Raw genomic sequence first — 13,375 nt, 5'->3', positions numbered from 1 at the left:
CCCGCCGAGACGGCCCACAGTCCGGAGCCCGCCGAGACGGCCCACAGTCCGGAGCCCGCCGAGACGGCCCACAGTCCGGAGCCTCCAGAGACGCTCCTCAGCCCTGAGCCTCCAGAGACGCTCCTCAGCCCTGAGCCTCCAGAGACGCTCCTCAGCCCTGAGCCTCCAGAGACGCTCCTCAGCTCTGAGTCTCCAGAGACGCTCCTCAGCCCTGAGTCTCCAGAGACGCTCCTCAGCCCTGAGCGAGAGTCGTCCGCCAGCAGGGCGCAGGGTCCCCAGTCCGTGGTCGGCGACAAGAGACCACGCTCTAGGGGAGCCACTAAATTAGGGTGAGCCAGCGGTGGAGCGGGGTCTGCGTCCTGCTCCTGAGCCGCCACCACGGGTAGATGCCCACCCGGACCCTCCCCTATAGGTTTAGGTTTTGCGGCCGGAGTCCGCAGCTGACCTTAGTCACGTCCTGACCTTAGAGATCCTTTTATGTCTCTATTTTGGTTGGTCAGGGCGTGAGTAGGGGTGGGCATTCTATGTCCCTTTTTCTATGTTTGGTATTTCTTCGTTTCGGCCGGGTATGGCTCTCCATCAGGGACAGCTGGATATCGTTGTTGCTGATTGGGCGCCATATTTAGGCAGCCTGTTTTCCTTTGGGTTTTGTGGGTGGCTATTTTCTGTTTAGTCATTTGTTACCTGACAAAACTGTTTAGCCGTTGCACTTTGTTTTTTTTGATTCAGTGTTCATTCAAATACATTTCATGATGAGCACTAACCACGCTGCGCCTTGGTCTACTCCCTTCAACAGCCGTTACAACTCAACACAATGTTGACTAGGTCAACATCTAAATACATGAATTAAAGAAGTCTTAGTGGACAGTATAATATTTACATGTGATAAGGGAATTTATATGTTTAAGGGAATGACTAAAGAATTCCACCCTGAAACGTAATTATTAGATTATGAAACATGTATAAAGAATAATTAAAGTGTCACACCCTGACCTTAGAGAGAGGTTTTATTTTCCTCTAGTTTGGTTAGGTCAGGGTATGATATGGGGTGGGCAATCTAGGTTGTTGTATGTTCTGTTATGTTTTCTCTATGTTATGTTATGTTTTCTATTTCTTTGTGTTGAGCCGAGTATGGTTCCTAATCAGAGGCAGCTGTCTATCGTTGTCTCTGATTAGGAATCATACTTAGGCAGCCCTTTTTCCCTACTTCTGTGTGGGATCTTGTTTTTGTACAGCTCAGTAAGCCTACAGAATGTGACGTTTGTTTTCCGTTGTTTGTTGTTTTCTTTTAGTGTTTTGAGTTAAAATAAATATTTGTCATGAGCACTCACCACGCTGCACCTTGGTCTACTCCTTACGACGATCGTCACAGAAGATGCCACCACAATAAGACCAAGCAGCGTGGTGTGGACCAGTGGACATGGGAGGAGATTCTGGATGGGAAAGGACCCTGGAGGCAGGCTGGGGAGTATCGCCGTTCTAAGGAGGAGATTGAGGTGGCAAGAGCAGAGCGACGTTATTACGAGGCACTATACCAACCATGAGGCAAGCATGAGAGGCAGCCCCCCCAAAAAATGTTGGGGGAGCACACGGGAGATTGGCAGAGTCAGGGTGGAGACCTGAGCCAACTCCCCGTGCACCGTGGGGAGCGTTTGAACAGTCAGGCACCGTGTTATGCAGTGATGTGCATTTGCCGGGCTAAACTGAGCATTCAGCCAGGAAAGATTGTGCCAGCTCAGCGCTCCTGGTCTTTGGTACGCCTCCTCGGTCCAGGATATCCTGCGCCGGCTCTACGCACTGTGTCGCCAGTGCGCCTGCACAGCCCAGTTCGTCCTGTGCCAGCGCTCCTCCCTTGTCGGGCTAAAATAAGCATCCAGCCAGGACGGGTTGTGTCAGCCCTAAGCTCTAGACCTCCAGTGCGCCTCTATGGCCCAGTATATCATGTGCCTGCTCCTCGCACTTGCCCTGAGGTGCGTCACCAGTCTGGCGCCACCTGTGCCAGCCCCACGCATCAGGTCTCTAGTGCGCCTGCCCAGTCCGGTGTGTCCTGTTCCTGCTCCTCGCACTCGCCCTGAGGTGCGTGTTACTAGTCAGGTGCCACCTGTGCCAGCCCCACGCATCAGGCCTCCAGTGCGCCTTCCCAGTCTAGAGCTTTCGGCGACAGTTCCCAGTCCAGAGCTTCCGGCGACGTCCCCCAGTCCGGAGCCTCCAGCGACGTTCCCCAGTCCGGTGAGACCTGTTCCCACTCCACGTAAGAAGCCTCCAGTGATGATCCATGGTCTGAAGCCTCCAGTGATGATCCATGGCCCGGAGCCTGTAGTGATGATCCATGGCACGAAGCCTCCAGTGATAATCCATGGCCCGGAGCCTCCAGTGATAATCCATGGCCCGGAGCCTGTAGGGATGATCCATGGCCCGGAGCCTGTAGGGATGATCCATGGCACGAAGCCTCCAGTGATAATCCATGGCCCGGAGCCTCCAGTGATAATCCATGGCCCGGAGCATCCAGTGATGATCCATGGTGCGGAGCCTGCAGTGACGATCCATGGCACGGAGCCTGCAGCAACGGTCCCCGGTCCGGAACCTCCTGAGATGGCCCACGGACCGGAAACTCATGAGACGGCCCACGGTCCGGAACCTCCAGCGACGGTCCGGAGTCTTCAGCGGCGGTCCGGAGTCTTCAGCGGCAGTCCGCAGTCTAGAGCCTTCGGCAATGATCCACGGTCCGGTTCCTCTGACGACGATCCACGGTCCGGTAAGGTAATACAAAAGCGGGGGGATCAGCGGGCGGAGTGGGAGCTTCGCCCCGAACCGGAGCCGCCGCCATGAGTAGATGCCCACCTGGACCCTCCCCTATAGGTTCAGGTTTGCGGCCGGGAGTCCGCACCTTTGGGGGGGGGGGGGGTACTGTCACGCCCTGACCTTAGAGAGATGTTTTATTTTCCTCTAGTTTGGTTAGGTCAGGGTGTGATATGGGGTGGGCAATCTAGGTTGTTGTATTTCTATGTTCCATTCTATGTTTTCTATTTCTTTGTGTTGAGCCGAGTATGGTTCCTAATTAGAAGCAGCTGTCTATCGTTGTCTCTGATTAGGAATCATACTTAGGCAGCCCTTTTTCCCTCCTTCTGTGTGGGATCTTGTTTTTGTACAGCTCAGTAAGCCTGCAGAACATGACGTTTGTTTTCCGTTGTTTGTTGTTTTGTTTTAGTGTTCTGAGTTAAAATAAATATTTGTCATGAGCACTCACCACGCTGCACCTTGGTCTACTCCTTACGATGATCGTCACATAAAGTGATAAACTTAAGTCCAATAAGGTTTGGTCGAGACCAGTAAGGGAGAGAAATGTGTGTGACTAAGAAAATACAGAGGACAATTAAACTATTCATGACCTGACCTGGTTGGAACTCTAAGAAACTTACGACAGGAAAGGGAGTCCTGTCAAGGTCCCTCTAATCTCGGGAGGATAGAACTGCCAGCTTGGTAGTGATAAACGAGGAATGCGGACTGTGGGAAAAGATACAGCCCACCTACTGTTTGTGTGTCTGTGTGTGCGTGTAAGGAGGTGGGGGAAATGGGAATTATAAAATGTAATGTCTTTGCATTTTTGACTTTAGAATGTTCTCTGAAAATTTTTTTACAGACCTTTTGCAAAAGCTGAGTCTTTGCCTAATTATTATTAAAACCAGGGTCTTACAAACCTCGGGGATTGGTCAAAGCTTAAATAATTGTTAGTTATCATTATTGGGATTGAAAATTCTCGTGACAACATGACATTAATATTTTCATTTTGAGTATATTTTTGAAATTATTTTTCTATTTTGAAAACTTGGATACGATATGTTTTTTTAAATCTTGTTAATTTCACCTACTTTTCTCCTTGAGAACTACCTTAGTTTGAACTGTTAGAGAGTAAATGGAGAACTTTCAACACTAAGACAATGTTGTTAAAATGTCTGAATATTTTCCTGTACAGATAACTCATACAGTCCTTCAATAATCCTCCTACATAGTGAAGAGCAGGTGACCACTGAAGGTACTGTGGCGATTTGCATCATCATATATCTTTCTCCCAGCCCAGAGATACATGTTGACCACATCTCCTACTTCCAGCAGCAGTGACACTCCATTGGAGGAATTCATTCCACCACTAGCTTGTACAGCATGTACAATAGTGTCATGTCCTGACCAGTAATAGGGGTTATTTGTTATTGTAGTTTGGTCAGGACGTGGCAGGGGGTATTTGTTTTATGTGGTTCGGGGGTTGTGTGTATGTAGAGGGGTATTGTATTTATGTGTTCCGGGGTTTTTGGTGTATGTTCTTGTTTTGGTATTCTAGGTTTTCTATGTTGTGTATTTCTTTGTTGGCCGGGTGTGGCTCTGAATCAGGAACAGCTGTACATCGTTGTTTCTGATTGAGAGTCATACTTAAGGAGCTTGTTTTCACCTGTTTGTTGGTGGGGAGTTGTATTTTGCACTGCTGTTATTATAGCCTGCGAAACTGTTGGTCTGTCGTTCTTTGTTTATTGTTTTTTCGTGTTCACTTTATAAATAAAATAATTATGAGCACGCAACCCGCTGCGCCTTGGTCTAATCTCTACGACAGCCGTGACAGAACTACCCACCACAAGATGACCAAGCAGCGGGGATTGGAGCACCGGCCTGAAGGTTGGACCTGGCTGAAGGAATGACAATATTGGGAGGACAAGTTACGGGAGCTACGGGAACCTGAGAGGCACCCCCAATAATTTTTTTTGGGGGGGCACACGGGTAGTTTGGCGGGGCCAGGATTAAGCCCCAAGCCAAATCCCCGTGCTTTTTTGAGGAAACCTATGACTGGACAGGTCCCGTGCTTCGGGGTAATGCGTACTGTGGCGAGGCCAAGCACCCTGTCATTAGTCAGGTCCCGTGCTATGGGGTGATACGCATGGCGTTGAGGCCGAGCATTCACAGGCCGGTGTGCAAAGTGCCAGCGCCCCGCATTTGCCAGGGAGAAGTGGGCATCCAGCCAGTACGGGCGGTGCCAGTCCTGCGCTCGAGACCGCCAGTGCACCTCTACGGTCCAGTGTATCCTGTTCCCACTCCTTGCACTAGCCGTGAGGTGTGTGTCTCCAGTCTGGCACATCCCAAGCCAGCACCACGCACCAGGCTTTCAGTGCATCAGCCCAGTCCAGTATGTCCTGTTCCCGCTCCTCACACTAGCCGTGAGGTGTGTGTCTCCTGTCTGGCACATCCCAAGCCAGCACCACGCACCACGCACCAGGCTTTCAGTGCGTCAGCCCAGTCCTATTCAGCCTGTTCCCGCTCCCCGCACTAGCCCTGAGGTGCATGTCCCCAAACTGGCACATCCAGTACCAGCACCACGCATCAGGCTTTCAGTGCGTCAGCCCAGTCCCGAGCTTCCGACTACAGTGCTCCGTCCAGAGTGTCCGGCAACAGTGATCCGTCCAGAGTATCTGGCAACAGTACCCCGTCCAGAGTATCCGGCAACAGTATATAGTCCGGAACCGAGTGAGACGGCCTACAGTCCGGAACCGAGTGAGATGGCCTACAGTCCGGAACCGAGTGAGACGGCCTACAGTCCGGAACCGAGTGAGATGACCTACAGTCCGGAACCCAGTGAGACGGCCTACAGTCCGGAACTGAGTGAGACGGCCTACAGTCCGGAACCGAGCGAGTCGGCCTACAGTCCGGAACCGAGCGAGTCTGCCTACAGTCCGGAACCGAGCGAGTCTGCCTACAGTCCGGAACCGAGCGAGTCTGCCTACAGTCCGGAACCGAGCGAGTCTGCCTACAGTCCGGAACCGAGCGAGTCTGCCTACAGTCCGGAACCGAGCGAGTCTGCCTACAGTCCGGAACCGAGCGAGTCTGCCTACAGTCCGGAACCGAGCGAGTCTGCCTACAGTCCGGAACCGAGCGAGTCTGCCTACAGTCCGGAACCGAGTGAGTCTGCTTACAGTCCGGAACCGAGTGAGTCTGCCTACAGTCCGGAACCGAGTGAGTCTGCCTACAGTCCAGAGCTCCTAGACTCGTTCTACAATCCGGAGCTCCTAGAGTCGCCCTACAATCCGGAGCTCCCAGAATTGCCCTACAGTCCGGAGCTCCGAGAGTACAGTGCTGGGTCTACAGTGACATGTGTCAGGTCAAGGTATTTATTAGGAGTGGACTGGTCAGGGGGTGGTCTTAGGCCTGAGCCTAAGCCACCTCCACTGTAGGAGGTTTTGGGAGGGGGGGGTGTATACACGAGAGCTGTCGGTGACGGCAGCCACCCTCCCTTCCCTCCCTTTAGTTAGGGGTTTATTTTTGGGGTTTTGTTTAGGTGCATCCGGGGTCTGCACCTTTGGGGGGGGTACTGTCACGTCCTGACCAGTAATAGGGGTTATTTGTTATTGTAGTTTGGTCAGGACGTGGCAGGGGGTATTTGTTTTATGTGGTTCGGGGGTTGTGTGTGTATGTAGAGGGGTATTGTATTTATGTGTTCCGGGGTTTTTGGTGTATGTTCTTGTTTTGGTATTCTAGGTGTTCTATGTTGTGTATTTCTTTGTTGGCCGGGTGTGGCTCTGAATCAGCTGTACATCGTTGTTTCTGATTGAGAGTCATACTTAGGGAGCTTGTTTTCACCTGTTTGTTGGTGGGGAGTTGTAATTTGCACTGCTGTTATTATAGCCTGCAAAACTGTCGGTCTGTCGTTCTTTGTTTATTGTTTTTTCGTGTTCACTTTATAAATAAAATAATTATGAGCACGCAACCCGCTGCGCCTTGGTCTAATCTCTACGACAGCCGTGACAAATAGCTATATGATATCCATTCTTATGCAAGACTGCAGATGTATAAACTGAACTATCACCCCCTCCATAGATGTAAAACCTGAACAGGTAGAGTCCTCTCACTGGTGCTGTGAAGATCCCTGTATCAGAACACAACATTCACATAGAAACAGTCATCAGATATGATACGAGGACAGAGGATTATTAATAACTATGTTTTCACACAGACTTATAAATAGTGATGATATGAATATAGTGGACCTGTAGTGGGGTTATAAGCATTGCCAATGTTTGAGTAGATATTTCTGTAAACCAGGGTGATTCCAGTGTTGAAGGTTCCAGTGTGTCCTTTTTGACCAGGTGCTGCTAGTGAGGCTAAGAAAGCCACCTTCCTGTCTGTGGGATAGAGATGAGTCAACACTACTTTATCTAACTGGACACTAGTTGGTGTAGATTAGACATGTTATCAACAATAATGTCTGTCATTCAGACCATATATATATATATATATATATATATATATATATATATATATATATATTTTTAATACTGTCAAAACGAATACTTCATTTTCCTCCCATTACCTTGACTGTTTCTCTTCAGAACTTCAACGTGGCTCTCAGTGATGTTAGAACGAGTCTCCATGGAGTTTAGTTTCACTGCTTGTGCTGAAATCAGATACATCAACAATAAACAAGTCAGTGAGATTTAGTATAAATGACTTATGATGTCATCTTAATTAGTATAAAATACACTTTGGGTCTGTACCTAGACTCAGTTTAAGACATTTGTGTAATAACAGCTATGAAAGAGATCATTCTGATTTACCTTGATTCATTTTGATCAGTTCCTCCACCTGGCTCTCACTGGCTGTCAGTCGGCTCTCACTGGCTGTCAGTCGGCTCTCACTGGCTGTCAGTCGGCTCTCACTGGCTGTCAGTCGGCTCTCACTGGCTGTCAGTCGGCTCTCACTGGCTGTCAGTCGGCTCTCACTGTCTGTCAGTCGGCTCTCTGACCTTTGCCTTTTGGTCTCATTGGTTATTACCTCACAATAGTCTTCTAATCATTAGGTTTGGAATGAATGAATGAATGAATGAATGATTTTGAATTATATTTTTCATCAACTAAGTAAAACAGAAATGTGCCCTCTCAGCAAAACTCATATCATCATATACAGTATCAACAAGCCACACCTGAACGTCCTTTATCTTGTGTTCATGGATGGTGTCAATGTTTACATGATTTTGGTTGAAGGTATCAGTGCTCACCTGTGCACAAATGTGTGTGTGAGAGAGAGACAGACACATAGAGGAGAGAAGAGAGAGACACCGAGAAAGAGTCACAGAGACAGAAGAATGTGTATGACATGATAAGTTATTATTCCAGTCGTTTGATACGTTATTACACAACACAGTGTTCACTAGTCTTCCAGGTACTTTATTACACAGCACAGTGTTCACTAGTCTTCCAGGTACTTTATTACACAACACAGTGTTCACTAGTCTTCCAGGTACTTTATTACACAACACAGTGCTCACTAGTCTTCCAGGTACTTTATTACACAACACAGTGCTCACTAGTCTTCCAGGTACTTTATTACACAACACAGTGCTCACTAGTCTTCCAGGTACTTTATTACACAACACAGTGTTCACTAGTCTTCCAGGTACTTTATTACACAACACAGTGTTCACTAGTCTTCCAGGTACTTTATTACACAACACAGTGCTCACTAGTCTTCCAGGTACTTTATTACACAACACAGTGTTCACTAGTCTTCCAGGTACTTTACTACACAACACAGTGTTCACTAGTCTTCCAGGTACTTTATTACACAACACAGTGTTCACTAGTTTTCCAGGTACTTTATTACACAACACAGTGTTCACTAGTCTTCCAGGTACTTTATTACACAACAGTGTTCACTAGTCTTCCAGGTACTTTATTACACAACACAGTGTTCACTAGTCTTCCAGGTACTTTATTACACAAAAGTGTTCACTAGTCTTCCAGGTACTTTATTACACAACACAGTGTTCACTAGTCTTCCAGGTACTTTATTACACAACACAGTGTTCACTAGTCTTCCAGGTACTTTATTACACAACACAGTGCTCACTAGTCTTCCAGGTACTTTATTACACAACACAGTGCTCACAAGTCTTCTAGGGGCTTTAGGAGAAATTGCATGACATAAATGATCTAAAATCAGCATTTATTCAACACAATTTGTAGCTACATTATAATATTGGGTAACACTTTACTTGACACCCAGTGTCATAACATGTTATAACACTGTCATAACCATGTCATAATATGTCATAACAGCTGACTCAACTTGTCATAACCTGTCATAATGCAATATATGGCACAACAGGTCTCAATATATACGTGTCATGACAGTGTTAAGAACATATTATAACAGGTTATGACATGTTACCTGTTATGACACATTATTACATGGTTATGACCGTGTCATAACGTGTTATGACGCTGGGCATCAAGTGTTACCTAATATTGACATGACAAAGACAACACACCCCATCAGGAAGTATTTTACCAACCCTCCTACATAGTGAAGAGTAGATGACCACTGAAGGTGCTGAGGCGATTTCCATTATCATATATCTTTCTCCCAGCCCAGAGATGCATGTAGACCACATCTCCTACCTCCAGCAGCAGTGACACTCCATTGGAGGAATTAATACCACCACTAGTTTGGTGAGCATGTGCAGCAGCTATATGATGTCCATTCTTATGCAAGGCTGCAGATGTAGGAACTGAACCATCAGCCCCTCCATAGATGAAAAACCTGAACAGGTAGAGTCCTCTCACTGGCGCTGTGAAGATCCCTGTATCAGAACACAACATTCACATAGAAACAGTCATCAGATATGATACGAGGACAGAGGATTATTAATAACTATGTTTTCACACAGACTTATAAATACTGATGATATGAATATAATGTACCTGTAGTGGGGTTATAAGCATTGCCAATGTTTGAGTAGATATTTCTGTACACCAGGGTGATTGCAGTGTTGAAGGGTCCAGTGTCTCCTTCTTGACCAGGTGCTGCTAGTGAGGCTGAGAAAGCCACCTTCCTGTCTGTGGGACAGAGATGAGTCAACACTACTTTATCTAACTGGACATTAGTTGGTGAAGATTAGACATATTATCAACAATAAGGTCAGTCATTCAGACCATATATATATATATATATATATATATATATATATTAATACTGTCAGAACTAATACTTCATTTTCCTCCCATTACCTCTTCAGAACTTCAACATGGCTCTCAGTGATGTTAGAACGAGTCTCCATGGAGTTTAGTTTCACTGCTTGTGCTGAAATCAGATGCATGATCAATAAACAAGTCAGTGAGATTTAGTATAAATGACTCATGATGTCATCTTAATTAGTATAAAATACAGTTTGGGTCTGTACCTAGACTCAGATTAAGACCTTTATGTAATAACAGCTATGAAAGAGATTATTCTGATTTACCTTCATTCATTTTGCTCAGTTCCTCCACCTGGCTCTCACTGTCTGCCAGTCGGCTCTCATTGTTTGTCAGTCGGCTCTCACTGGCTGTCAGTCGGCTCTCACTGTCTGTCAGTCGGCTCTCACTGTCTGTCAGTCGGCTCTCACTGGCTATCAGTCGGCTCTCACTGGCTGTCAGTCGGCTCTCACTGTCTGTCAGTCGGCTCTCACTGGCTATCAGTCGGCTCTCACTGGCTGTCAGTCGGCTCTCACTGTCTGTCAGTCGGCTCTCACTGGCTCTCAGTCGGGCCTCCATGGCTCCCAGTTCAGTCTTTGTGTGTCTCAGCTCAACTCTCTGCTCTGCCATCATGGTGCTCATCTCTCTCAGCACAGTGTGGATGTCAGGCTGGCAGGTTTGCTAGCTGTGTGTTAATGTAGCTTCAGCTCTCTGTTTGTCAGTCTGAATGTCATTCCCTCTGCTCTCTCTGTCCTCATAGTCAACCTGCTGGATCTCATTCACATTGACTCCATCTCTGTCTTTGTGGACCTGGGCTCCAGACAGACAGCAGTGCAGCAACACCAGCAGAGATACAACACTCTTCATTCTCATTCCTGGGTTATGATTTCCTCTTCTTGTGGTTATATCTGCTGTTATTTTGAAGTCTCAGTTGTCCCTTTTATATCCTGTCCTCTTAAACCATGACCTGGTGATAACTGGGACACGTGTAGATATGAAGTCTAACAACAAGGTGATAAATCAAACTGATTCACCTCATGATTAGTTTTATCTGATTTCTATGGTCCTATAATAACCATGTGACACAGCAAACAGAACATAGAATGTCTAAATGTCAATAACAGGTTTATAATATAATGACCTTTGACTTTTGGTCTCATTGGTTATTACCTCATAATATAGTCTTCTAAGCATTAGGTTTGGAAGTGAAGAGTAGTTGAGAAAATGGAAAGTTTCAAGTTCCTCGGTGTACACATCACGGACAAACTGAAATGGTCCACCCACACAGACAGCGTGGTGAAGAAGGCGCAACAGCGCCTCTTCAACCTCTGGAGGCTGAAGAAATTTGTCTTGTCACCAAAAACACTCACAAACTTTTACAGATGCACAATCGAGAGCATTCTGTCGGGCTTTATCACTAATTGGATGTAATAAATGTATCACTAGTCACTTAATCAATGCCACTTCATATAATTTTTACATACCCTACATTACTCATCTCATATGTATATACCGTACTCTATACCATCTATTGCATCTTGCCTATGCAGTTCGGCCATCGCTCATCCATATATTTATATGTAAATATTCTTATTCATTCCTTTACACTTGTGTGTATAAGGCAGTTGTTGTGAAATTGTTAGATTACTTGTTAGATATTACTGCACGGTCGGAACTAGAAGCACAAGCATTTCGCTACACTCGCATTAACATCTGCTAACCATGTATATGTGACCAATACAATTTGATTTGATTTGAATGAATGATTTACAATCAAATATGTTTCATCAACAAAGTAAAACAGGAAGGTGCTCTCTCAGCAAAACTCATATCATGATATACAGTATCAACAAGCCACACCTGAACATCCTTTGTCTTGTGTTCATGGATGGTGTCAATGTTTACATGATTTTGGTTGAAGGTATCAGTGCTCACTTGAGCACAAATGTGTGTGAGACAGAGGCAGAGACAGAGAGACAGAGACAGAGAGGAGAGAAGAGTAGAGAGAAACACAGAGATAGAGAGACACAGAGAGACAGACATAGAGAGACAATGTGTATGACATGATTAGTTATTTTTCCAGTCTTTTGATACTTTGTTACACAACACAGTGCTCACTAGTCTTCCAGGTACTTTATTACACAACACAGTGTTCACTAGTCTTCCAAGTACTTTATTTCACAACACAGTGTTCACTAGTCTTCCAGGTACTTTATTACACAACACAGTGTTCACTAGTCTTCCAGGTTCTTTATTACACAACACAGTGCTCACTAGTCTTCCAGGTACTTTATTACACAACACAGTGTTCACTAGTCTTCCAGTTACTTTATTACACAACACAGTGTTCACTAGTCTTCCAGGTACTTTATTACACAACACAGTGTTCACTAGTCTTCCAGGTACTTTATTTCACAACACAGTGCTCACTAGTCTTCCAGGTACTTTATTACACAACACAGTGTTCACTAGTCTTCCAGGTTCTTTATTACACAACACAGTGCTCACTCGTCTTCCAGGTACTTTATTACACAACACAGTGTTCACTAGTCTTCCAAGTACTTTATTTCACAACACAGTGTTCACTAGTCTTCCAGGTACTTTGTTACACAACACAGTGTTCACTAGTCTTCCAGGTTCTTTATTACACAACACAGTGCTCACTAGTCTTCCAGGTACTTTATTACACAACACAGTTGTCGTGTCTTTGGGGGTACCATTAAACTGAAGATATGTTTATCAATTAGCTCCCTGTAATTATTATCACGCGATTAAATTGATTAATCGTTTAATTGTAATTAACTAGGAGATCGGGGCACCAAGGAGAATATTCAGATTACAAAGCTATAATTTTCCTAATATAACTTTCCTGTACTATAATATTATATTCTATTATAGTATAGGCCGATTATCTTCTGGTTTAAATGGTGTATTTTACCTCGAGTCCAGTCTCATTCCAAACGTCGTAAATTGTTGTATCTGCACGAACCCAGTCTTTACTAAAATCATCCATACATCAATTGTCTTAAAATCATTTATTTACTACACTAAGTAATTAACAGAAAACATACAAACAGTAATTATCGTCACAAAGGATTGGTAGAGGAATGTGCCCTTGTGGGCTAAACAGGCAGGTCGGCCTGTTGAACAATGGGTCATAAACGGTCAGCTGAGAAGTTACACAGAGTTCATTAATATTAACAATTGACAATTGAAGGCTCACTCATTCGGGAACAATTGCAATCAATATATATTTACGCTCAGTGTGTCGTCGTTCTTTGTTGGAGAGTTCGGTTCTGTTGGGAAGTTTTCTCCGCGTTCTCTCTCTCTCTCTCTGTCTCTCTCTGTTAGAATGGATCTTTCAGAGCGACATTCATTAATGTCGT

General features: G+C 45.5%; 2 protein-coding genes across 2 annotated transcripts; both read right to left on the bottom strand.

Annotated features, from left to right (window-relative positions):
• Window positions 1–4,002: 4,002 nt before the first annotated feature.
• On the bottom strand, window positions 4,003–7,602 carry LOC123726580 (complement C1q-like protein 2). Its single transcript, XM_082961397.1, has 5 exons — window positions 7,593–7,602; window positions 7,349–7,432; window positions 7,026–7,160; window positions 6,845–6,904; window positions 4,003–4,151 (listed from the first exon to the last, which is right to left on the bottom strand). The coding sequence occupies exons 1-5, from the start codon at window positions 7,600–7,602 to the stop codon at window positions 4,003–4,005; spliced, it is 438 nt and encodes a 145-aa protein (XP_082817523.1).
• Window positions 7,603–8,883: 1,281 nt separating this feature from the next.
• On the bottom strand, window positions 8,884–10,883 carry LOC145860303 (uncharacterized). Its single transcript, XM_082960664.1, has 4 exons — window positions 10,277–10,883; window positions 10,044–10,116; window positions 9,738–9,872; window positions 8,884–9,616 (listed from the first exon to the last, which is right to left on the bottom strand). Exons 1-3 carry the CDS (start codon window positions 10,629–10,631, stop codon window positions 9,749–9,751), a joined length of 552 nt encoding a protein of 183 aa, XP_082816790.1. The 5' UTR covers window positions 10,632–10,883; the 3' UTR covers window positions 8,884–9,616; window positions 9,738–9,748.
• Between the last annotated feature and the right edge of the window lie 2,492 nt (window positions 10,884–13,375).

This window comes from Salmo salar, chromosome 14, assembly GCF_965601325.2.
Source record: "Salmo salar chromosome 14, fSalSal1, whole genome shotgun sequence".
Classification (NCBI taxonomy): Eukaryota; Metazoa; Chordata; class Actinopteri; order Salmoniformes; family Salmonidae; genus Salmo; species Salmo salar.
This window is presented reverse-complemented; position numbering and strand designations above follow the sequence as displayed.